Below are 27,717 nucleotides of genomic sequence, written 5' to 3' on the forward strand. Positions count from 1 at the left end.
AACATTGTTTTCCCACTAAGTGAAACCATCAATATGAATGAATTTTCAAAAAATTTAAGTGAAATTACTCGCATTAAAAATTCAGAATAATATTTAAAATATATGTACAGGTTTTTTCAAGTAGACAGACATCTACTTACGTACTTTCAACGAATTCAGAATAATATTTATAAGAAAAATATACAATCGGTATACATTGTACATTGCAGGTATATAAATAAACAAATATTGTTTTCCCACAAAGTGGAACCATCAATATGAATGAATAATAATTATCTTTTTATGTTTACCTTGACTGTCTGATTCCTCAATTGACATAAGCTGAAATTATAAGTTGGTCCAGAGATATGCTAAGAACGCGTTTGAAATCCACGAGATGAAATAATAATTTTTATTGCATAAGCTAATTGTTACCTCAGACATTTATTTTGGTACTAGCTGACCCGGCAAACGTTGTTTTGCCATATAAATAATTTCCATGTTGTATCATAAAAAAATAGAAATTAAAAATTTTGTCTAAAAAATAGAAAAAAATTTAGGGGTGGACTACCCCTTAACATTTAGATGAAAAATAGATGTTGGCCGATTCTCATAGATACCGGATAAGCACAAAAAATTTCATCAAAATCGGTCAAGCCGTTTCGGAGGAGTATGGCAACGAAAACTGACACGAGAATTTTATATATTAGAAGAAAGATTTAAGCTGACTCATCCTAGCATTGTACTCTTCCAACATTGAGTACATTATTTTTTCTTTCGCAGTTAGTTGTGAAATCCTAGTGTACTGCAACCTCTTCAAAATTGACTTTCTAACCCCGAAAACAAATAATATTCTATGTAACAATTGATCATCTGAAAATTTGATGAGGAAAATTGGTTTTTCTACAAGCGTGCGCGTTCAACCTTTTTCCCGCACGCATTCCAAGTTGCAAAGAGTCACTTTCCCAAAACGTGCGGGAAAAACGCCTGCTATTTCTTTCCCGCACGCATTTGCGTGCGGGAATGGATTAGCAGGGGTTTTTCCCGCACGCAAATATTATAGAGTAAATTAAATTCTATCATGTTTCTATGCATAGAACGTCAACGATGAGAAACCCATAGTAATGACATGCAGAATTACGTCTGTCATTATATATGAATTAATCAAATGAGATATGATCTGTTTCGTGAAATGGATATATTTATATATTTCAAGCGCTTGTAGAAAAAATATTGTTCCTAACTCTTGCGTAAAGTGTCTTGCCCGCACTCAACTGCTTACCCGAACTCTGCTTCGCATCGTTCGGGCAACGGCAGTTTCGTGCGGGCAAGTATCACTTTCCGCACTTGATAGGAAAATAACTATTCCTTATTTTCAAAAATCAATGAAAAATGAAAAAAATTATTACTAACCCTTTTGGATTTTTTTCTTATTCATCATCGAGTCAGATTGTGGTTCTTGTATGTCCAGCTTGGTAAAATGTGGATGACACACGTAATATCTATTGTAAATCTGTTCATCGGATAATTCTTGCCAATTTTGTGGATTAATAACTTCTAACCAACTTTTAAAAATACTTGAATTGGCTTTGGGGAAACGATGTCTTTGGCTTACTCAGTCCATACATCCAGGTACACAACAATTGTCCATTTTTATCATTTTTAAAAGGTATAAATTAGCTTATATATCACTAATACCTACAACGTCCACTAATAATACAACATTTTTTAACAGAAAAGAACGAACTCAACCTCTCAACTTCTGAACTTTATTGTCACTGCTGCCATGCTTGAATCGCACCTAGCGGGCCTAGCGGCTGAAAAATGAACTAACTGCGAATGTAGCGCTACCAAGCGGTTGCGATCCTCACTAAAAACATCAATAGTGGTGGGGGTTAAGAGGTGTCCCATCTATTCTCTGTAATCTGTGTCAACAGACTGAGGTTTGAAACGCATGTGGGATGTTTAGCACTTTAGCATCGAACAACGATGCCAAGTTGAAATTATGTAAGATGAAAAAATAATGGCAATTGTTCAAAGGTGCCCCGTTGAATGGTACCCCCTTCTACCCTACATGTGGATGGATTGTGCAGTTCACACGGCAGATATTTCGACAAACATTCGCTCTCTCGATTGCGATTATTCAGTGGTGTGCCCCAGCAGTGAAATGGATTCCACCGGTTTTGACACCGAAATGTTCATTGAGGCTGTGAAGAATCGGCCTATAATTTGAAATCTGTCATTGCCAGAGTACTTCGACAAGATGAAAAAAAAAAGAGCGTGGATGGAAGTTTGCTCACTGATGTTCAACGGGTTTGAAGAAAAATCAGAGAAGGAACAAAATGATATAGGTAAGTTAAACAGACAAACGCACTTTATTGCTATACATCATATTGTTGATAAATAAAAAGATAATAGAAGATTGTGCGATTGCATTGACAATAATTTCTATTATAATAAAAAATGGAGTGCTTAGAATTTGTAACATAAGTTATTGCTCAGGACTTATAACTGCAACTGTAACTTTAAATACAATTATCTTGCCATGGAACAGCACCAGCATTGCTTACGAAATATTCTGCTAAAACGTTTCTCCTGTGAGTAAGTGTTCGTCCAGCTTGTCTGATGTTGTTATCATCAGAGTCATATAAGCCGTTGATAACGAGTGTGTCCTCTTTATTAAAACCATCTCTTGCTCTTATATAATTATGTAAAACGCAACAGCATTTTATTATACTCATCACTAAGTCAAGTTTTACACCAATAGCTCTGTGAAATACCCTCCACTTATTCGTGAGGATGCCGAAGGAACATTCTACTTACCTACGAGCTCTACTTAAACGGTAATTGAATATTCGTTTGTTGTATTGTAGAAACTTTCCTGTATAAGGTCTCATGACAAAATCAGATAGGGAAAATGCTCCATCCCCAACAAATGTAAAGGGCATTATAGTAGCAGTTGTTCCTGGAAAAAGTTGTGGCTTCGGTAGATTTGCCCTGCCCTCTTCTAACATGCAGTACAAGAGTTCTCAAAAATTGCACAACATATAGTTGGCATCAGCGGATGATTGAACGATCCTTACATGTTTTCCATCTAAGGCACCCAAACAATTGGGGAAGTTTGCGCGGTCAAAGAAGATTTCAGCCTTTTCCAGCCACCCTTCAGTAGAAAATGGGGGTATACACTCCTGACGAAGATTAGTCCATATGGCATGGCAGACTCTTCTGACGATTTTCGTTATAGTAGAATGTTCTAGTCTGTACTGATAATGTAACTCAATCATACTGCATCCACTTCCCAAGTACCTAAAAACATTTTTCTAGTCATGAAATTATACTAACAGCAGTTTTATGTTTTAATTCTGCAGGTTCGAAACTCATGAAGAAATGGAAGGGAATGCGGGATACTTTCATGAAAAGTTGTAAGAAAAAACTGTATCTGGACAAGGAGCTAACAGAAGCAGATGTTATATATATGGATGACAAATGGAATTTTTAATCCAAACAAATATTCCATCTGCAAAGCCGGCCACAGACACAGAGACAAGACGGCGTGCAACATGCAAAGAATGACAAGCATCAACTTTCGCACTTATTGCCCACACACATGAGAGAAAAGAAGGCGGAATAATGCGCAAAGAACACTTATAATAGTAGTAGTGCGAGAATTCGTCAGTTCGAAAATGTCATCAGCAGGAGATGAGGAATACTGCCTGATGGCAGTGGCGTACGCTTGTTTAGTCAAAAAGAAGCAATTAAAGTCGCTTCGAGAGAGGAAGCCAAGGAGTAAATGGGTTAAAGAGTGGCTTTTGAAGAGAAACCAATTTTCCCATATCAATCTTCTACAAGAATTGCGTTTGGAAGTTGAAGACTGGCGAAATTATCTTAGAATGGATGAAGATTGCTATTTGAATTTATTAGCGTTAGTAACACCATTGATTGGGAAAAAAATACACCAATGAGATCGGCAATATCTGTGCATGAACGATTGACTGCTACACTTCGGTTTTTAGCAACCGGTAGAAATCACGAAGATTTGAAGTTTTCAACAATAATTTCTCCTCAGTCATTGGGTCAAATAATTCCAGAATGTTGCAGTGCTATTTATGAAGTATTACGTCGTGAGTACATGAAGGTAAGTTGTTTGAAAAATATTTGCATACTTATAAGGAAACAAAATCAATATTATATAAAAAAATAGAATTTTATTCGTAAGTATTCATAAAATCTTCAAAATAAAAATGCATTCCCTTGATAAAATAATAACAAAATATTTTTAAATATATATATAGAGTATAATGAAAAAAATAAATAACAAAATGATAATTCTCACTCGGTATATCACAAGTTTAATGTCAGATGTACTTTGTACATCTGTGTGATCTTTGTACATCATATTTGTGAAGACTGATATAATATAGTTTCAAGTATTTCTGTGGAATGAAATATCTGTAGGATGTGAGGTAGGAGTGGATGGTGTGTTGAATGATTGATGTTTTATTGAATTCTCTCTAGGTATGTGTGGTACATGTGTGGGTGGTAAATCTTGCCCTAAATATGAATACATATTGTTTGATGTCATAGTGAATGGTTGCATATTAGGTGGAAATGATGGAACAGGTTCCACCTGATAACAATTACTATCGAAATTATGTGAGGGTTATCTGAGCTTCAAATAATAACTCATTCATTAATTTCTCCGTGTAAAGTCTTGCCTCCCTCGGTAAACTTCTCAGTTTGCAAGCAAAATTTTTGCCTGAAATAGAAAATTAATCCTCACTCGAACTAGCGCGTAATCGTTCTTGCCCTAAAGTTAACACATCATCTGCTTGCTCTTCTGACCTAGTTTTCCGTTTCCGCGTTATTCTTTTGAATGTTGAAGATGGTGTGTTTAATGTATCTTTTTCTCTTGGATCGCTAGTCCCAATTTCGGATACATGCATGGAACTGGATGAACTTGGCACAGACAAAGAACATCTGGTTTCATCCAAGCTTGTGATTTCCTAAAATTAAAAATTGATTAGCGTGTTTTTTTTTTTTAGTTTCCATCAACAGAGAGTGAGTTGCTTCATATTGCTGAAGAATTCGAAAAAACCAGCAATTTTCCAAATTTATAAGGAGCAGTCGATGGAAAACATATTCGTATAATTCCACCTTCTGGAAGTGGGTCCTATTTTTTTAACTATAAAGGAGAACATAGTTAAGTTCTCATGGCTATAGTTGATGCAAATTATGAGTTTATCATGTGTGATTTTGGAGTGAATGGTAGAATATCAGATGGAGGAGTTATAGAATACACGAAATTTTATGACAAACTGAAGAATGGAAAGTTGTCATTGCCACCTCCAAGAATTGTAAAAAATAGTGACCAGCGATTACCATTTGTATTTGTGGGTGATGAAGCATTTGCTTTACGTCCAAACTTCGTGAAACCATTCAATCAGAAGGAATTAAACCACGATAAGAAAATTTTCAATTACCGACTCTCTCGAGCCAGATGTAGGGTGGAGAATGCATCTGGAATATTATCAGCGCGATTCAGAATATTCCACACCTCTATTGGAATAAACTTGGAAGATGCAGAAAAAGTTGTAATGGCATATTCTCAAATAATTATTTGAGAAGAAATCGTGCAACTTCCTATACGCCAGATAATTGTTTTCATCAAGAAGATGTTGATAATGGGGCAGTTAAGGAAGGCTTACTTTGTACAATGAATACACTGCAACGTGGTTTCAATAGAAATAACAATAGTGCAGCAAAAGAAGTGCGAGAATTATTCATAAATTATTTCAACAACGAAGGAGCTATATCATGGCAAGAACGAATGATATGGTGAATAAGAAATGAGAACAAAAATGATTGTAGATTTGTAGCAATTAGATTAGAGAATAGAATTAGGGCTAGTATTATTTATGCTGTATGACATAATCAAATATGTAGACATTTTGTATAAAAACCAATATGAAAACCATCTTTTTGGATCATACATTAAAAATATTAATCTTTTCTTGTCGTAATCATTCACCCCTAGAAATTTTTTTATGCATAATTAGGTACCTATATGATAGACGAGTGATGGGCCATCGCTGTGAATTACCTTGTATATTAGATTCAATGCAAGAATGACAAATTTCGAATTGATATATGAAAGGTATATTAAAGTGAGAAAAAATCTTTAAATAGAATACGTCTTTTGTACTAACCTCCTGATCACTTATTTTCCCTTCATCATTATCACTGCCTATATTTGAAAGAGAAGGACGTGGCATTTATTGATCTCTGACAAAAAGAAGAAGATCAGAATACCATAAAGTCGGCACATAAACTTCATTCTCTCCTGCACCCGATCGTTTGGATTCCAACACTTTTTTGAATTCCCGTCGGAAACAACCACGAAGGGTGTTGATTTTGGATTTCACCGATTCAATTGTTGCGGATTTTTCAACATCTTTTAACTTGGAAAGTAACACATTGTATGCTTGATTCTTCTTCGATCGGTCCATATATTCCTTAGATTTTGTTTTCCACAAAGATGGAAAGGACCTATACAGTTCTATAAACTCCGTTAGGATTTCGCGGGAGAGATTTCTCAGGTCCGACATCGTCCTTGGTGCCTTTCCAGCCGAAACAGTTCGAAGACTAAAGCTGCTGCTGCTCGATTCGATTTGCTGTATACCTATTGCCTACTGCACTGGTGTAGAAGTCCGTTCGTTCATAAAATCGGCCACACACGGACGTTCATGCTACGCGCATCATGCAAGTTTTCAGGATGGTTCGGAAGAGATGAATGACGGACAACATGCAACATTCATGCCCACACATGAGCGTTGATGGTTGTCATTCCTTGCATGTTGCATGTTGCACGTCGTCTTCTCTCTGTGTCTGTGGCCGGCTCAACAACAACAAATGTTGATGAAGATACAACAAAGGCTCCGATTAATGAAGATGTATTATTTTTATGTAATAATATTAAAAATCCATTCATCTGAAAACTATTTTATTACACATAACGTCCATTTACTCCATTACAATAATTAGCCGGTGACTAGACTACTGTCAAGTTGCGCGCATGAGCCGCTTGGCGTCAACGGACCATAGAGAAACATATTCTTCTTCTTATCTACTATATTATAATACATCCTTCCCCTTCAAAGTTTTTTATATTCTTTTACAAATTTAATTTGTTTACAGGTTTTATTGTTCGCCCTGACCTTGTTACATAGTTTGTGGGGTTTGCGGGTTCTGGGCTGGGCTTATAACTACTTTCGGAATTGTTTGTAAATGTTGGGGAAGAAGCCTCTCCAGATTCCAACAATTCCTGATCATTTACAAGTTCGAAATCATTTTGTGATTTTCTTAAATCTATTCTATTTCTTCTAATAATCTCTCCTTTCTCTGTCTTGACTACAAAAGACCGAGGACTTTGATGCTCCCTCACAATTTGGCCAGGCTCCCAGTATTTTTTTACATGATTATAAACAGTAACATTTTGCCCTTCATTAAGATCTGGCAAAGGTCTTGTATTTTTATTAAAGTACAACTCATTTTGAAGTGACCTGTGTTCAAGCCTATCTGAAACATTGGTGCAAAGTGTAGGCTTCAACAGTTCAGCTGAAATAGGCACCTTAGTCTTACAAGACCGACTCATTAAAAGTTGGGCCGGTGAATAATTAATATGCTTTAGGGGCGTATTACGATACTGAAACAATGCTCCAAATATATCCTTTCCCTCCTCAAGGGATTTTTTCAACAAGTTTTTTGCTATGCCTACACCTTTTTCAGCTAAACCGTTTGATTGTGGGTATTGAGGACTTCTCAACAAAATCTCAAAATTCCATTCTTTAGCAAATTCTTTCATTGATAAGCTGCCGAAGGGAACATTGTCACAAATCAATTCATCAGGACATCCAAATTTAGAAAAAATTGACTTCAATTTAGAAATAACATCTTTAGCTGATTTATCTCTCAGCATCACCAGCTCTAGCCAATTTGAGTAAGCATCATATACCACTAGGTAAGCATGATCAGCATAAGAAAAAATATCAGCAGAAATTCTTTGCCATGGTCTATCAGGCAATTTGTATGGTTTTAAAGGTTGCTTGATATTCTTTCTTGCGAACTTTTCACATATTTTACATTTTTTTGTCAAATTTTCTATGTCTAAACTCATATATGGCCAGTAAAATATCTGCCTTGCTCTTAATTTTACTTTGTCCATGCCAATATGGCCTTCATGTAATTTTTGAAGCATCAGAGGTCTTAATTTCTTTGGAACTATAAGTTTGTTACCATGAAACAAAAGTTCATCACAAACTAAAAGATCATCCCTAATTTTAAGATAGTGATGAAGATGTAAGGGAATTCTACTTCTATCAGGCCAACCAAATTTCAAATATTTAACAATTTCACTTAAATCAAGGTCATCTCTTGTCGCTTGCCTTAGTTCACGTTTCTTTTCCTCTGAAATAGGAAGATAATTTACTAACGAATGAACTGCTATGTTCATTTCAGGATCGTCAACATCAGGAGTGGTCAAATAAGCTCGGGACAAAGTATCTGCGATATACAAATATTTCCCTGGCCTATATGTTATCTTAAGGTCATATTTAAGCAATCTCAGTCTTAATCTTTGCAACCTAGGAGTTACATTGTATAATTCCTTTTGAAATATGGACACAAGTGGCTTGTGATCCGTGTGTATCACAACATTTTTTACACCATAAATTAAATAGTGGAATTTTTGGCATGCAAAGTCTATGGCTAAGGCCTCTTTTTCAATCTGGGCATAATTAACTTCACTCTTGGACAGGCTACGAGAGCTAAAAGCTATAGGATGCCCATTTTGTAAAAGGCAGGCACCCAGACCATCCTTGGAAGCATCAGTTTCAATTTCTACTTCCACTGACGGCTCAAAAAATGCAAGAATTGGTGCATTCGACACTAAATGTTTAAGCTGATTTAGCGAGTTTTCATGTTCTTTTTCCCAAGACCATTCAACATCCAATCTGGTTAGATTACGCAATGGAGCCGAAATCTTAGCTAAATTGGGAACAAATTTCCCTAAAAATTTCATCATTCCTAAAAATCGCAACAAGTCACTCTTTTGCTGAGGCCTTGGCATATCTAAAATGGCCTTCACATACGATTCGCAAGGTTCTATCCCATTGCCCGAAAATAATTGTCCCATAAATTTTACTTGTCTCGATTTGAATTGTATTTTATTCTTATTGAATTTGATATTAAACTTTTTTGCTCGCTCAAGAACTAATTTCAAATTTTCATCATGTTCCTGCTCCGATTCCCCCGTTATTATCAAATCATCAAAATAAATCCCAATTCCTTTAATATCCCCGAACAATTCATAATTTTTTTCTGAAACACCTCGGGAGCTGAACGTATGCCAAATGGAAGCCTTAAAAACCGATATCTACCGAATGGTGTTCCAAAACAGCAATAATCCGAGCTTTCATCTGTAATTTTGACTTGAAAGTATCCATCTTTCATATCCAATACAGAAAAATAGGATTTGTTCGATAAAGTACTAGCTATTTCATTAACAGTGGGAATGAGAAAATGTTCGCGAGTAATAGCTTCATTTAAAAATTTCGAATCCAGACATAATCTCAAATCATTGTTCTTTTTTTCTACTATAACCAACGGATTAAGCCATTCAGTAGGTTTGTGCACCTTAGAAATAATTCCATCCTTTTCTAATTGATCCAACTTGAGCTTTACCCTAGAATGCAATGCTTGTGGAATTCTCCTTATTGGCTGTACATGCGGAACAGCATCTTTTCTCAAAACAATTTTATGTGGAGTTGGGAATTCTCCTAAACCCTCAAAAACCATCGGGTAACTCGATATGACATCCTCAAGTTTTTCAAACTTATCAATCTTCAAAAAATCAGTTCTTTTAACTAATTTCAAATCTACACAGCCATTTAGACCTAAAAGAGGTAACTGACCTTTACTTTCAACAATAATGAAACATATCTTGGCTGTTCTACCATCTACATTGCATTCCAAGGTAATCTCACCAATAGGTTTTATGGTAAAATTACCACTACCATATGCAACCAGAGTTACATTGGTCTTTTTCAAATTTTTCTTATGATCAAGTCCATTCAAAAAGTGAATAGGTAAAACACTCACTTCTGCTCCGGTATCTAACTTGAATTCTATTGTCTTGCCCTGCACATTTATGCTTTTTAGCCACATTTATTCACCAACTGATTTTTCCATTTTGTTCACAACACCGATTTGCTTTGAAACCGCGCTCACAAAAAACTGGTCTCCCTCACTTTCAGAACCTTCTTCCTGGGCCACCTCATGTACATTTTTCTTCTTGTCATCCCGTGCTTCCTTGTTTCCTTTGGATTGGCAGACTGTCGCGAAGTGATGAAGTCGCTGACATTTTTTACATTTCTTTCCATAAGCTGGACATTTACCTTTCATATGGTTAGTGCCACAGTACTTGCACGTGAAGTTAGACTCTTTTTTGCCATATTTATTTTTTCTTTTCAGTTCATTCACTGAGACTTCACTTTGTAAAGCTTTGGACTGAGTCTTACTTACTTCGTAGGCTCTACAATAGTTTATGGTCATCTCCAATGTTAAATCAGATACTCTGAGTAGTTTCTCCTGAGTGTCTTTACTGAATATACCCATGACAATTCTGTCTCTTACCATGTCATCCTTGTCCTTATATCCAGTGGACTTAACAGCTTTTCGAAGTTCAGTCAAAAATGAGTCAAATAACTGTCCTTCTTTCTGGGTGATACTGTTGAAAACAAATCTCTCAAATATAACATTTTTCTTGGGTGAACAGTGTGCTTCAAATCTCTGCTTAACACATTGTAATGACTTCTTTTGATTATTCGTCAAATCAAAGGTGTTGAATAATTCCAAGCCATCATCTCCAATTAGGTTAAGGAAAACAGCAACTTTAGTTTCTTCATCTTTTTTCAAGAGCTCCGTTAGAAAGTTGTCAAAATTTTGTTCGAAGAGTTTCCAATTCTCCGCAACATTTCCATCCAAACTCAACGGTTTTGGCGGTCTGAACATGGACTCCATGTCTAGTCGTTTTTTGTCCTTTGTTTATCACAATTCCTAATCCGCCAGCTTAGTCGACACAATGTTTGCCGTAATATACGACTCCAATCGACCTGACACCATGTATTATTTTTATGTAATAATATTAAAAATCCATTCATCTGAAAACTATTTTATTACACATAACGTCCATTTACTCCATTACAATAATTAGCCGGTGACTAGACTACTGTCAAGTTGCGCGCATGAGCCGCTTGGCGTCAACGGACCATAGAGAAACAGATTCTTCTTCTTATCTACTATATTATAATACAGAAGATGCTGATGAATCGTTAGATGAAGCAGGCGTACTGTCATTAGCAGAACCTTCTGAGAGAACTTCGAGTTCCTCAGTTTCCGCTACGCCTGACGCAACAGCTGCAAAAAAAATGTCATCTAAAAAAACCCACTATTCAGGAGAATTCTCTAGGATTCCTCCAGCAAAGAGACGGTTAATCCTAGAGGAAAATTTATTAAAATTCATAAATTCACCTCCACAGACACCAGTGCAATCGCCAAATGATGACAGGAGTTTTTTTGAGTCGCTACTACCGATTGTAAAAACTCTAACAATCGATTCCGAATTGGAATTTAGGTGCTTCGTTTTGAGCAAGCTGTAGGAGTTACGCTCTTCAGTACACAATACCTCATCGAAACCACAAACTATATCGCAGCAACAGTATATTTATAGTCTATCCAAATCCGAGAGGCCAGCGTAAACAAACTGACTAACGCGTGATCTTATTTGAGGTACTCCTCTTATTGGTCAAAGCTTCAGGAACACCATGTTTGCAGGCGGGAGTAAGAAGCACCCTCCGCAGAACCGCATTACGTTTGATTCATTGATTGTATGCGAATTGTTGTGCAGAACTGCAGAGGTCATTCATTGCTTTTTCTTTCGTAAATTGGTTATTCAAGTTACAAGCATTTAAGATAATGTCAAGTACTCATACTGCTGAGGAATCGAGTGTTGACTTATGTCCTCCAAAAAAGAGACGTCTGAAATGACACTTCAGTGCCGAGATAAAAGAAATGATTTTGAATACTTATAAAATTGAGCACCGAGAAATAAATTCGAATATGACAAATAGAAATTGTGACTTGCTATAGGCAACTTTTTTCATTTGCTACAAGTATACGTGTTTCCTGACACAAAGTAACTTATTATAACTAAGCAAAGGTTCGTATTTCATTTTTATTCGGAATAAATGACTTTATTGACATCATCCAAGTATCATGTGTTACTTGATAGGATATTGAGCTCATTTACTGCAACTAAAAAAGTTGTTCGGCACAAGTAACAGTTTTATTTATTTATTTATTTAGAGAAATAAACGGGATATACCCTTTAATACAATATTAAAAATAACACAAATAACTGTGTGCAACACAATGGAATGGACAAGATTTACAAATTTCAGTACAAGCACATTGATAGCGAAAAGCACTTCATAACAGTAGACAACGTGTTTTACAATTTAATTTAAATTTAAACTTAATTTAAATTCAAACTGAGGCGGAGCTCGAAAGGCGGAAAAAAGAAAACAAAAAAGTCTCAAGAATTCAAAAACAAAGATCACGCCACAATCGCCCGGCATATCTCCTCCCTTAACCCCGATAAAGACCGATTAAAAAAGTCAATTCCTGAGACAGATGCAACGTTTACGTGATTGCTAATCCTTGGGACAGGAGAGTTTTCAGAATAGTTACATTTATAACCATGGATATGAAGAAGAGTTCTACCTCTGGTTCGCCTAGGAGGAACCAGAAAGCTGAAAAGCTCAAGCAGATCAGGGCAGTTTAGTGCCCCACAAATCAACTTCGAAAAAAATATCACATCTCCACGCTTGCGTCTAAGGAACAATGAGGGCAGATCGATTCTAGATCTCATGAGTGAAGCTGAAAAATGTATCCTCTCAATGCCAAGGCGAAAGGAAATATACATAAGAAACCTATTTTGTACCTTCTCAATCCTCTCAGAGTCCATGTACGTATAAGGAGACCACACAACTGAAGCACACTCCAGCGTCGGCCTAACAAGCGTCACAAAAAGATACCTAAGTGTCTCCTCCGACTGAAAATCCTGCGAGTGATAATAAACCCAAGCAACTTTACACCCCTATTTACAATATAATCAACATGAGGCTTGAAACTCATGTCACAATCATATAGTACACCCAAATCTCTGATTTGGTCTACTCTTTCAAGGAAATTGTTTGACAATGAGAAAGTGCAGTCAACTCGGGGACTACCGCGATAGATGGTTAGGTGCTTGCACTTATCGACATTAAGATGCAATCTATTATGTTCACACCATTTTACCAATCTGTCAAGATCAGCCTGGATATTACGAGCGTCCTCCTTATTGTTAACTGCAAGAAAAATTTTGAGATCATCCGCAAATATCAGGAACAGAGAATGCCAAAAACAACTGGATACATCATTTAGAAAAATTAGGAATAGTAGAGGACCCAAGTGGCTGCCCTGAGGAAGTTACCAGAATTGCGTCAGATAATGCATTCCTAACCTTGACAAATTGAATCCTAAAATTGAAGTAGGACAATAGCCATCTGAGAAGAGCACCCCATATTCCAAATTGGATAAGTTTAGATTCGAGAATTGAGTGGTCGAGTTGAATGTATAGTAAACATAATTTTTTTATAGTTCAAGTATATTTGTCACTTGCAGTTAGTGGGATGTCTGTAATACGTAACTTTTTCACTCAGATCTCATAAATAGTTTGTGTTGGTAATTAACTTTTTTGTTCACGATAAGAGTCACTATTACTCACCTCAAGTACACATTGCTACATACTCCCAGTATTTTTTTTGTGCTTAAGGGGTGAAAGTGGTACTTATTATTAATTAATTAATTTCACTCCCTTCACTGAGAAAAAAGTTACAAGTACCTTTTTTTACTTGAATGCTTTTTACTCAAGCTAAATAAATTTTCATACGCGATAAGCGAACATTTACGTGCTGCAGATAATCATATATTTATCGTTAACAAACACGTTCATCTAAGAATTTTTAATAGTTAGCAGTAACTTTTTTTCTCAGTTCAATATCAAAATTTATTGAATCCAAATAGCACTGATATTTAAATTCTGTTTATTGTTGATAAATACGCTGCGTATAGATGCCAAATAATCGCTCAACTTATAGCAAGCTACTTTTTCATTTACGTATTTTTATTAGCCCTAAATAACAAAGTTATTTGCTACATTGAAACCTTGACTTGGGGTAGACACATGTGTTTTTTGTAATAAGTGTAAAAAATATTCGGATGATAACCGACTTGAGCCGATTCGAACCCGAAGCAGTTATTCCCTTTAAAGATCGGTACATCTAAAGATTAACATCTGTGGTACATCTGTGCAGTGTGCATCATTCAGCGGTCAGAAGACAACGCGTCTGCGGGTTAAACGAATTATCGTGGATCTCGAAAAGTAGTGCGCCGCCGCCGGGTCGTGTGGGTAGGTTATATTATATCAGATTATCTCACATACTTTGATTTGGCTACAAAGTAGGGATTCGAAATTCAACGAATATAGTAACCAAGTCTAAGTATGCCGCGATATATGATATATAACTTCAATAGTTATGATCTGATTTATAAAAAAATTTTCCACCCTTTACACACTTTACAGTGTGTACTTGTTTTATGTGCTTAAATGGATTACGAAGAAATCCTCAAACGATGGGGATTCGAAGAGTATGTGGAAAAATTCAGAGGTAAGTCAAAATTTTTAGTTTTTGAATATAATTTATTGTGGATTATTGTGTATATACTCAATAATGCACAATGCACTCGACAATGCATGAGGTATTCACGCAAAAAAAGATGATTCACTCAAGTGGTCTTCCGCATCAGAACCTCGATTTAGTCTCTCAAGCTACTAGCTTCATAGTGTTTTGAAATTTCAAGCTTTTTTCATAAGGATGAAGAGCCATTGCATTTATATTACTATTATATATTGTATTGCATGTGCAAGTTACATAAGGTACATAGAAGTTACGATCCAACTAATAGAAATTTATTTTTTAATGATCAAGAAAAGTGTGAGAGGAGCAGCTTAGTCCAAATTTAATATATTATTATGTACCTATCTATATAGGAAACTCTAACGATTTGTCAAAATCAGCTAAAAGCTTTCGTTGCTGTGGGGCACACAAGCTTTTCCCTGCATTGATTCGCATGCTGTTTCGATCGAGTATTGTGTTTTGTGCATGTTTTTGGAACCCTCTAACGTAGGGAACAACATTTTTTCCAAAAACATGCACAAAACACAATACCCGACCAAAACAGCATGCGAATCAATGGAGGAAAAAGATTGTGTGCCCCACGACTGCGAACGCTTAGCTGATTTTGACAAATTGTTAGAGTTCCCTATATGCAAGAATTATTTCTGATATATAATTTTTCAGATCGACGAGGACACAATTAAGGAGATATTCCTAAAAAAGGGCCATTCCTTGTATTCAAAGCGAAATATCAAGAGTTTCGCGAAAGGCAAAACGAAATTATTATTTATGTAAGTTTGAACTTGACTTGACATATTTTCCTCAAATTAGTCGATGCTAACAAACATTAGAGAAATGTATATATTTACTCTTAGGACATACGTTGATAGTTATTTATGTTATATTATTACATTATATAAACTACAATTCCTACTTGAGATGTTAACGTATATTTTCCATTACAATCTTTAGCAGTGAAATTTTCTTTTCTGTATAAAAATGTATACAAAAATATAAGAGTTGAATTGTTATTTTTATTTCTTATTATATACTTTCCCATATATTTATATGAGTCTTGAAGTTTGCTTTGTATACGAAAATAAACAGGCAAACATCAATATTCACTCAAAGAGCTATAGCATTCAAAATAATATATAATGTTAAAAAAGTATAGTATTTGATTGATGAGGTTCTACTACTTCCTTAATTGGTTTTTACTCCAAGAGTGATCGCTGTATTAATAGTCCTCCCATTCATAATTTTCTTTTTCATTAACTCAGATGGTAATATACAGAGATACCCCTCTCGACTGATTTTATTCAATATATGTTGCAATAATATGATAGCGATTTCAAATATATGACTTTTAAGAATGAGTTATCAAAAAAGAAAATTAGGGAGTGAAATTAATATCGTTTTCACCCCTTAAGCACAAAAAAAAATACTGGAAGTATGTAGTAGATGATGAGTACATATGACAAGTATAACTGTGTACTCACGATAGTGACCGTGTGTACCTACGGTAAGTAATAGTGACTCTTATCGTGAAAAAAAAAAGTTAATTACCAACACAAACTATTTATGAGATCTGAGTGAAAAAGTTACCTGTTACAGACATAGGTTCTCACTAACTGCAAGTGACAAATATACTTGAACTATAAAAAAATTATGTTTAGTGTACATTCAACTGTTACTTGCGCCGAACAACTTTTTTAGTTGCAGTAAATGAACTCAATATCCTATCAAGTAACACATGATACTTGGAACATGTCAATAAAGTCATTTATTCTGAATAAAAATGAAATACGAACTGCAAGTACCTTTGCTTAGTTATGATAAGTAACTTTGTGTCAGGAAACACGTATACTTGTAGCAAATAAAAAAAGTTCTTTGTGCCTATAGCAAGTCACAATTTCTATTTGTCATATTCAAATTTTTTTCTCGGTGTTATTTTCTGTTTTAACATTATATATTATTTTGAATGCTATAGCTCTTTCATTGAATATTGATGTTTGCATGTTTATTTTCGTATACAAAGCAAACTTCATGACTCATATAAATATATGGGAAGGTATATAATAAGAAATTAAAATAACAATTCAACTCTTATATTTTTGTATACATTTTTATACAGAAATGTAAATTTCACTGCTAAAGATTGTAATGGAAAATATACGTTAACATGTCAAGTAGGAATTGTAGTTTATATAATGTTATAATATAACATAAATAACAATCAACCTATGTCCTAAGAGTAAATATATAAATTTCTCTGATGTTTGTTAGCACCGACTAATTTGAGGAAAATATATCAAGTCAAGTCCAAACTTACATAAATAATAATTTCGTTTTGCCTTTCGCGAAACTCTTTATATTTCGCTTTGAATACAAGGTATGGCCCTTTTTTAGTGAATATCTCCTTAATTGTGTGTTAACATGTCAAGTAGGAATTGTAGTTTATATAATGTTATAATATAACATGTTACTGCAACTAATTAATGTTTTCCGTAATTTCCGAATCGCTTGCTCGCTGTTTTAAGATTCCATCCAATATATGTAAATCTAATTTTTTCGCGTAACATATGCTGGAGGATTGCACGGATGTCGTTAAGCCAGTATTCATATGGCTCTCGTCCGATGAACTACAGACCAATTTTCCCGTATAATATTAATTTTCTTCGAATAATCCACGAATTCGAACCTCAGCTAAAGTGACTATTTCGCGAGTGAGTGCCTAGACGAAGAATTCAGCCGTACTGTGAAGCCGCAGGTAGGCAGAAGTCGGTACTCCAGCATTCGCTTTTCTGCTCTTGCATTTTGCATATTTTCATTTTCATTTTTTCGGTCCTTCATTTTCAAAGGCCCTTGCCGTGCCATTTTGGTCCTTTGCGAGCCGAATTTTCGAACCGCGTTTTCAAAATTAATGCGATCAAGCATTTCGGAATTTCATTCATTCCATATTGATCCTACCTCAAAAAAAACTGATAACATATCGAACTTGACATTCAGGAATCTTGTGACCATAGACAAATTTATGTTCATAACCATATATCTGTTATACTATATCTAATATAATAGATATATGTTCATAACCTGTTGTTTTGAATGTCAATTAAGTCATCTTCCATTTTCTCAGAACATAGACAACTTCTGATTGTTTTCTGATCTATGTTCATAACCTCTTTTCAAAACATCAACAATAAAATCAAACTTTCAAATTTCACATTTTCAAAACAATTTATTATTGAATCTATATTGTTTCATTTCAACAATTATTGTACTTACTCATTCTTTAAGTTATTCAGGTAGAATTTTCAAATAACACATTGTTTTCTGCAGTATACCTTGAATAACCACTAATCATGGCAACAAAATTGAAACAACTCAAAGCTCGTCGACAGATACTAAGTGACGATCTTGAAGAAATCTTAAATCTAGCGCAATCTGCCATTACTGACGAAAGTCTCCACGTACGATTCAAGTTAAGATTTGAAAGACTTGAGGAAATTTTCGTCGAATTTCAAAATTTACATTCGTCAATTGTATCTATTATAGCTTCTTCCGAAGAACCTGAATTAGAAGCTGAAAGGTTTACTCGAACGGCCTTCATGGATAATTATTACACCATTAAGACGAGTTACGTTAATTTATTTCCTTCAGTAAAACAGGAAAATAGTAACCCCTCTCTCAGTTCGCCGAATGTGAAACTTCCAAAAATAGTATTACCCATTTTCGATGGGAATTATAAAGAGTGGCCTACTTTCTTTGATATGTTCAAAAGCTTGGTGCACGAAAATTCTAACTTAAGTCAGATAGAAAAGTTTCAATACCTTCTTAGTTCACTTTCTTCTCATGCTTTGAGTCTATTAAAAGGATATCCACTGACTGCTCAAAACTATGAAAATGCCTTTCAGACATTAACTGAAAGGTATCAGAATAAACGACTTCTTGCTAATACTTGTTGGAGGGAAATTTACAATGTTCCAAAACTGCAGAATGATTCATCGATGGGCCTTAGGCGAATCCTAGAGGTTTTTTCGGAAAATTTATCGGTATTAAAGAATTTAGGTTTACCTACTGATCAATGGGATTTTGTTTTATTTCATCTTCTCATTCAGAAATTGGACTCAGCTTCGATCAAGCGCTTTGAATTACATGAGTGTTCAACGGATATTCCTTCATTTGTTAATCTACGAAATTTCCTCACGAATCAATGTATAGCATTGGAGTCTGCCGCGCTTTCTATTCCTTCAAAGACTCAAGCAGTTTCGAATTCCCAAAGTTCGAAATCTGGTTCTGTCTCAATGCAGAAACGGAATTCTGCACTTCTTGTTCAAACCAAATATGATTCAAATAAGAAACACATAAGCTGCAATTATTGTAAATTGAGTCATAGTATTTACAAATGTCCAACATTTTTGGAACAATCCACGCAGGATCGTTTCAAAATTGTGAAAGATAAAAACTGGTGTATCAATTGTCTGCATTCAGGGCATCAGATGAATAATACTTGCTCTTCAAAATCAAATTGTCGTACGTGCAACGGTAAACATCATACCCTATTACACATGCGCAGTACTACCGATAATAATCCTTTAACGGAAACTTTGTATTCAAACAGTGCAAGCACATCAGGTTCCACTTCAGGTTCAGCTCAAGTTTTAACGAATGTTTCTTCAAATTCAACCGTCCTCTTGGCAACTGCTCAAGTCGAAATTCGCGATTCTTGGGGTAGATTTCAAAAGGTCCGAGTTCTTTTGGATGGTGGTTCTCAGATAAATATCATAACTCAATCTTGTGTGAATAAATTAGGTTTGAAAATTTGTAAATCTTCACTTTCTATTAATGGTATTGGGGAGGGCTCATCTACTGCTAATGGTAGCACCGAATGTACTATTCGTCCAACGGGTCAAATAAATCCGTCTTTCACATTCGATGCTGTTATTATTCCAAAGATATGTACACAAATGCCAAGTTCTTTTATCAATCCTTCTTATTGGACTTGTATCGATAACAAAAAATTAGCCGATCCGGACTTTTCCATCCCGAAGTCAATCGATCTCCTTCTTGGAGCAGATATTTTCTCTTTAATACTTCGGCATGGTCGCATTGAAGGAAACGGTTTGGAACCGACTGCACTAGAGACGATATTTGGTTGGATCTTCATGGGGAAGATTCAATCACCGAGCATATCAGTTAACACATTTCATTTGTCATTATCCGGGTCCTCTTTAAACTTTTCGTTGAAAAGATTCTGGGAGATTGAAGAGGTTTCGGATACTACCGTAATATCACCAGAAGATCAACTTTGCGATACCTTGTTCGCACAGAATTATTCGAGAGATGCCTCTGGACGCTACACGGTGGCCTTACCATTTAAACCTGATCATTCCACAATTTCATTTGGTGACACATATTCTCTTGCATTACGTCGTTTTTTCTCTCTTGAAAATAGATTGGTCAAGACTCCGCATATTTACGAGGAATACTGTAATTTCATGAGGGAATACCTGGAAAGAAATCATATGACATTGATTTCTTCAAGTTCTGACAATGAGAACGTGTTTTACATTCCTCATCATTGTATAGTTAAACCAAATAGTCCGTCAACAAAGTTGAGGGTTGTTTTTGACGCTTCAGCACGCGTACCGGGTAAATTATCTTTGAATGATGCGCTTTTGGTAGGTCCAAAATTGCAGAAAGATATAATAGGAATTTTGTTGAATTTTCGTGTCCATAGGTTTGTTTTCACAGCCGATATCAAACAAATGTACCGACAAATATTAATTCAACCTACACATCGTGATTTTCAAAGAATACTGTGGCGGTTTTCTCCATCGGATCCCATAAAGGTGTATCGGCTGAACACAGTTACGTACGGAGTGGCGCCGGCTCCTTTTCTTGCACTTCGAACCTTATCTCAATTGGCCAAGGATGAGAAGGATCGATTTCCAAATGCCTGTCGAATACTACTCACAGACATTTATGTTGATGATGTTGTTACAGGCTGTGATGATTTAGAAGAGGCGAAACTTTTACAGAAGGAACTGATTTCCTTATTGAATTGTGGTGGCTTTCAACTCAGAAAGTGGAGTAGTAACCATTCTCAATTACTTTTGTCCATACCGTTGGATCATCAATACCAAAGTTCTTTGGATTTTGATCTCGATCCAACAATCAAGATTCTGGGTTTGAGGTGGTTTCCTTCGTCGGACGAATTTTCGTACTTTGCAGAGGCGAGTAGTTGTGTATCTACTAAGCGAACCATACTCTCTGAACTTTCTCGGATTTTTGACCCTCTGGGATTCCTTTCTCCTTTCACTTTCCTGGCAAAACATTTGATCCAGCATCTTTGGACACTGGGATTGCAGTGGGATGACTCACTTCCAGATGATGTCAATCGTCGCTGGAATCAGTGTAAATCAGAGCTGAGTGAATTAGATAGTTTGAAAATACCTCGGAAACTTGCATCGAAACCTTTTCATCGCTGTGAACTTCATGGTTTTGGAGATAGCAGTGAGCAAGGTTACGCAGCAGTTGTCTACTTCAGGTTTTTCTACTCTGATGGCTCCATTGACACATCATTCGTATGTGGCAAATCAAAGGTTTCTCCGTTAAAAAGAATCTCACTTCCACGACTGGAAATGTGTGCATGTCTGTTGTTGTCTAAACTTATTCATATGATTTCATCAGTTTATCGTTCTGCCTTCAGAATTGACGAAGTTTTCGCATGGTCTGATTCTATGGTAGCCCTAACTTGGATAAGGTCCTCTCCTCATAGGTGGAAAACGTTTGTAAGTAATCGAACAACTCAGATTCAGGATTTAGTTTCAAAAGAAAATTGGTATCATGTCAAATCCAAGGACAACCCGGCTGACTGCGCCTCACGAGGTTTAACGCCAACCGAACTGTTGAACTGTTCTTTATGGTGGGCGGGCCCTGACTGGCTTCGTTCAGAAAACATCAGCTTCGGAAGTAATGAGATAGAAAATTCTTTAGATTTTGTACAAGAAGAAGAACGTCACATCTCCTTAACGACTTTCACTTCTCAATCGTTTGTAGACCACTTTCTCTCAAAGTTTTCATCTCTTTCAAAAATTCAGAGGATAGTTTCTTATATTTTCAGATTCGCTCACAACACAAAAAACTCAAAAGCTCCTAAGGCAAACGGATTGTCCTCATTTGAACTCAAAGAAGCACTTTTTTTCATTATTAAACAGGTTCAACGAGACGTGTTCAAGGAGCAAATAGATAATCTCATGTCGGGTAAGCCTATATCCAAATCGCTTCGAAAATTAAATCCTTTCATTGGAGAAGATGGTGTTCTCAGGGTGGGCGGTCGCCTGTCATTTTCTGGTCTGGCTTATGATCACAAACACCCAGCTCTACTTCCTTCATCTCATCGCCTTACTGAACTTCTTATTCAGCATTTTCACAGAATATATCTGCATCCAGGTGCTCAGACCCTACAGTTTCTTCTCACTCAACAGGTCTGGATATTATCAGCCAGACGAGCTATAAACAAAGTTATCTCTTGCTGTAATACCTGTTTCAAGGTTAATCCCAGAGTATCTCAGCCTCCCATGGGTAACTTGCCACCCTTGCGCATCAATCAATTGAAGCCCTTTCAGTGCGTAGGAGTAGACTATGGTGGTCCATACTTTATAACCATGTCGAAATCTCGTGGCTCCAAATAGTTAAAGGCGTATATATGTCTCTTTGTATGTTTTACAACGAAGGCATTGCATTTGGAGTTAGTGTCCGATTTGACTTCCGACGCTTTTCTCGCGGCATTGCGTCGGTTCATTGCTCGAAGAGGTAGATGCAATCACATCTTTAGTGATGGTGGGACAAATTTCAGGGGAGCTTTTCGGGAGATTTCGAGTTATATGCACAGTGCTGTGTTGGAAGAAAAAATTGAGTGGGGTTTCAATCCGCCTTCTGTTCCTCATTTTGGGGGTCTTTGGGAATCCGGTATAAAATCTGTCAAATCCCATTTATTAAGAGTGATCGGTCATCAGATTCTAACCTATGAAGAATTTTATACAGTTCTCACACAGATTGAATCTGTACTCAATTCACGCCCTCTGTGTCCGCTTAGCAACGATCCGAATGACATGTCTGCTTTGACACCAGGCCATTTTCTTACCTTAGCCCCCTTAACTGCTATTCCGGAACCCGATTTATCGCACCTATCTATCGGTCGATTATCACGTTGGCAGTCTTAACTCGTATCCATCAGGATTTTTGGAAACGATGGAGTTTAGAGTATTTGAACACATTACAGCAACGGAAAAAGTGGTTCAATACCAACTCATCTCCTTATTCAATAGGCGCACTGGTCTTGATAAAAGACGATCAAATTCCGCCATTACGTTGGCGACTTGGACGCATTGAGAACTTGCATCCTGGCACCGACAAAATAGCTAGGGTAGCTACTGTACGAACTACTCAAGGTGTACTGCAGAGACCAGTGGTTAAATTATGTCCATTGCCACTGCAATGATTGTATTTTATATATTTGTGTATATAAATTTTTTTTTAATGTTCGATATCTTTTCACTTTTGTATTTTTTTTTTCCATCTCATAAAATATTCTATTTTAGGTGGGCGGTAATGTTACTGCAACTAATTAATGTTTTCCGTAATTTCCGAATCGCTTGCTCGCTGTTTTAAGATTCCATCCAATATATGTAAATCTAATTTTTTCGCGTAACATATGCTGGAGGATTGCACGGATGTCGTTAAGCCAGTATTCATATGGCTCTCGTCCGATGAACTACAGACCAATTTTCCCGTATAATATTAATTTTCTTCGAATAATCCACGAATTCGAACCTCAGCTAAAGTGACTATTTCGAGAGTGAGTGCCTAGACGAAGAATTCAGCCGTACTGTGAAGCCGCAGGTAGGCAGAAGTCGGTACTCCAGCATTCGCTTTTCTGCTCTTGCATTTTGCATATTTTCATTTTCATTTTTTCGGTCCTTCATTTTCAAAGGCCCTTGCCGTGCCATAACATAAATAACAATCAACCTATGTCCTAAGAGTAAATATATAAATTTCTCTGATGTTTGTTAGCACCGACTAATTTGAGGAAAATATATCAAGTCAAGTCCAAACTTACATAAATAATAATTTCGTTTTGCCTTTCGCGAAACTCTTTATATTTCGCTTTGAATACAAGGTATGGCCCTTTTTTAGTGAATATCTCCTTAATTGTGTCCCCGTCGAGGAGCTTCAAACTCATATCATTCATTTCTCGATCTGAAAAATTATATATCAGAAATAATTCTTGCATATATAGATAGGTACATATATTAAATTCGGACTAAGCTGCTCCTGTCACACTTTTCTTGATCATTAAAAAATATATTTCTCACTATTAGTTGGATCGTAACTTCTATATACCTTAAGTAATTTACGCACATGCAATACAATATATAATAGGAATAAAAATGAAATGGCTCTTCCTAATGAAAAAAGCTTGAAAATTCAAAACACTATGAAGATACTTTTCGAGATCCACGATAATTCGTTTAACCCGCAGACGCGTTGGCTTTTGACCGCTGAATGATGCACACTGCACAGATGTACAACAGATGTTAATCTTTGGATTCACCGATCTTCAAAGGGAATAACTGCTTCGGGTTCGTATTGGCTCAAGTCGGTTATCATCCGAATATTTTTTACACTTATTACAAGAAACACATGTGTCTACCCCAAGTCAAGGTTTCAATGTAGCAAATAACTTTGTTATTCAAGGCTGATAAAAATACGTAACTGAAAAAGTAGCTTGCCATAAGTTGAGCGATTATTTGGCATCTATACGCAGCGTATTTATCAACAACAAATAGAATTTAAATATCAGTGCCATTTGGATTCTATAAATTTTGATGTTGAACTGAGAAAAAAAGTTACTACTAACTATTAAAAATTGTTAGATGAACGTGTTTGTTAACGATAAATATATGATTATCTGCAGCACATAAATGTTCGCGTATCTCGTATGAAAATTTATTTAGCTTGAGTAAAAAGCAGTCAAGTAAAAAAAGTTACTTGTAACTTTTTTCTCAGTGAGATTATTCAAAATGCAGGAATGTATTTAAAGGACGTAGAACTCCGAGTTGCTGAGAGACTTGGCATTGGAGCTCGAAGTGTTAGGAGAATTATTTCCGAATACATAAATTCCGGTGTTCTATCACAGCCGGCAACAAATCAAAATCGGACAACCAAATGGGAGTCCTTATCAGATTTCGATAAAAATGTAATACGGCGAAAAGTTCACGAGTTTTTCTTTAGAAATGAACACCCGACTATAGAGAAAGTAGTAAAAATAGTTTATGAAGACTCGAACTCGCCAAATTTTAAGAAGAGTACCTTCTCTATTATATTGAAAAAACTTAATTTCAAATGAAAAAATCCGTCTGGTAAGGTCTTGAATTTTGAGTTTAACCCTCGGTTTCATAAAGCTTGATCAGAGAATCAACGATCGATTGACGGATGAACGTCAATTAGTTTTCAGTCGATAAGTTGGTCATAAGCATTCTGAATATCATTCTTGCACCGAATAATTATCTATACACGCCTATTTAATGATTCTCAACTGCTACTCCTCCAATATATCCGGAAATATGAAAGTTTCAATGATTTCCTTCGGGAAATCGAATGCCAAATCGTTGATCGAGCAATCAAAGTTTTGTGAAACTTGATGTAAGTACCTTTTTGGTGGAAAACAATTTCAACATTCTTTTTTAAATGAAGTTAATATATTTTTCCAGGCAAAGGGCAAAGAATCATGGTATGTCATATTGGCAGTGACACTGGTTTTTTAACTGGAGGACTCTGGACTTTCCAATCCAAAAAAACTGGTAGTCACGAGTTTTTTGGTGAAGAAATGGATCAGTCCTTCGAAAAGTGGTTCGAGGGTATATTTAATAAATTGGAGAAAATTCTATAGTAGTTTTAGATAATGCTCCGTACCATTCAAGGAAAATGGAAAAAATTCCTAACTCACAATTCAGAAAGAGTGATATCCAACAATGGTTGAGGGAGGAAAATATTGATTTCACCCCTGACCTGATAAAAGCGCAATTGTTGCAGATAGTCAGGCAGAACAAAGAAAACTTTGAAAAATACATCGCGGATGAAACTGCAAAGGCCCAAAATATAACTGTACTTAGATTACCGCCCTACCACTGCGAACTGAACCCTATTGAATTGATTTGGGCCGATGTCAAGAATTTTGTGGCAGTTAAAAACACCACATTTAAAATGGCTGACGTCCAAAATCTTTGAGAAAGTGCGGAGAGAGAAATATTATGGATGATATAACACCAGTCATCGTCAACTTAGAAGAAAGTTCTGCATCTTCTGACGACACTACGGACTAGTCACTTTTACAAAAAATATTGTTACACATTTATATACATAGTATGTATTAAAGTGGGAACTTTAGATTAATTGTTCATTAATAAGACTCGTAGATAAGCATACATATTTTTCACCGGAACTGGAACACTTAAAAAGTTTTAAAATATAACTCTCTCGGAATAAAACTTATTAGTACACCTCTGCGTTATCACGTTCTTGACGCGTGATCACTGCATGCTACAATGTTTACGGCTGGCCTCTTGGAGTTGGATATACTATAGTTTTACTGATCTGACCCTAGTGAATCAGGAGGGACCCTCGTATGTGTGGGTACCGTCTCCATCTACAAGTAATCAGTATTCCTCGCCCTCTGTCTTCAACACAGATGTAAATTGAAAATGCATATGATCAATTCTTTTATGTACCTGACTCATTTGATTTTTTATAAATGATAGAATATTTTTTTATTTCCATAAAATATTTTGTGAAAAAGATATGGATATTTTTTTGAGAAACAATTATATATAAATATATTATCTGAGTTCTTCATTTCCCTATCCTTTCTTTATTCAAATAGGTTTTTCTTCCTTAATTAATTTGTTGTGTTATTTTCTATGAGGTTAGGCAACACAAATTATCAAATACTTACCTCAATGTAACAGCCAACATCTCCACTGGATTGACCGCAAGTCGCATAACTGTATTTTTACATTTTAGTGTAATGTATTAGCTAATTCGTTAAATGACCGAATACTCATTCTGAAATAATTGAAGAATTTTATTGGGTCTTCTTGCAGATCACTAAATGTTGTAACAAAAGCCCTTTTTAGAAGTTTAGCACTCACAAGAGGATGAACCCAATATTTTCTTTTAGAGTCCTTCTTGTAAAAGTATTGGTACGTTAAGTACGCCACTGTTGCACGTTTTGATGCATCCATACTGGACGGTGAAAACGAACTGAAGATTCGCGGTCGTGAGAAACTCGCCCATGTGAATTGGCGGATGTTGAGCTTCCGTCAAACTCGCTGCGATCTCGCTGCGAATCTACTCGCCCGTGTGAATCGAGCCATAGATAGACGACAGAAACGTTTATAACTCCGAAAATAATTCGTGCTCCAAAAAATTCTTTCAGTGGAGTATTTGTTTCAATGTACTCTATCAGAAAAGATCATAAAATGAATTTAGCCCGCCGTCCGGAATAGTGAAATATCGAATTTTTGACCCAGCCACGGTTTTGTCCATAGAAATCATAATATATATACTTACTCTAGAATGCTAATCCAGTAGTAAAAAATGCGGCGAAAAATTGACAGTTGTCGTTAAAGCGAATGCGCGACATTAGTTTATTTCACCTCGAACGTTGCCTAGACTTTTCTACCTTATGTCAGTCGAATTGTTTATTTGGTATAAATGAGAAATAAACATATTTCATTCGGTAAAAGAACTTATTTTTCGATTCATACAGGACTTCTTGTCGGTATTGAACACATGCATGGATGACTAATTGTGTTTATATATGCTTTGTTTTAGA

At 35.9% G+C, this 27,717-nt stretch overlaps 1 protein-coding gene and 1 long non-coding RNA gene across 4 annotated transcripts; one reads left to right on the forward strand and one right to left on the reverse strand.

Moving 5' to 3' along the window:
- The first annotated feature begins 1,393 nt into the window (after positions 1 to 1,393).
- LOC123314586 lies at positions 1,394 to 6,065 on the forward strand. 2 transcript variants are annotated; one of them, XR_006537837.1, is made up of 4 exons: positions 1,394 to 1,648; positions 1,715 to 2,330; positions 3,348 to 4,114; positions 5,022 to 6,065. It is a non-coding gene; the product is annotated as an uncharacterized LOC123314586 (long non-coding RNA). The 2 variants fall into 2 exon arrangements; XR_006537836.1 differs by having other exon boundaries at positions 1,394 to 2,330.
- On the reverse strand, positions 2,350 to 27,408 carry LOC123314584. 2 transcript variants are annotated; one of them, XM_044899947.1, is made up of 2 exons: positions 26,836 to 27,408; positions 2,350 to 3,285 (listed from the first exon to the last, which is right to left on the reverse strand). In XM_044899947.1, exons 1-2 carry the CDS (start codon positions 26,880 to 26,882, stop codon positions 3,009 to 3,011), a joined length of 324 nt encoding a protein of 107 aa, XP_044755882.1. In that variant the 5' UTR covers positions 26,883 to 27,408; the 3' UTR covers positions 2,350 to 3,008. The 2 variants fall into 2 exon arrangements, 1 of the variants encoding a protein (XP_044755882.1); XR_006537835.1 differs by lacking the exon at positions 2,350 to 3,285 and adding an exon at positions 23,852 to 24,080.
- Positions 27,409 to 27,717: the final 309 nt, after the last annotated feature.

Source organism: Coccinella septempunctata, chromosome 5 (genome assembly GCF_907165205.1).
Source record: "Coccinella septempunctata chromosome 5, icCocSept1.1, whole genome shotgun sequence".
NCBI lineage: Eukaryota > Metazoa > Arthropoda > Insecta > Coleoptera > Coccinellidae > Coccinella > Coccinella septempunctata.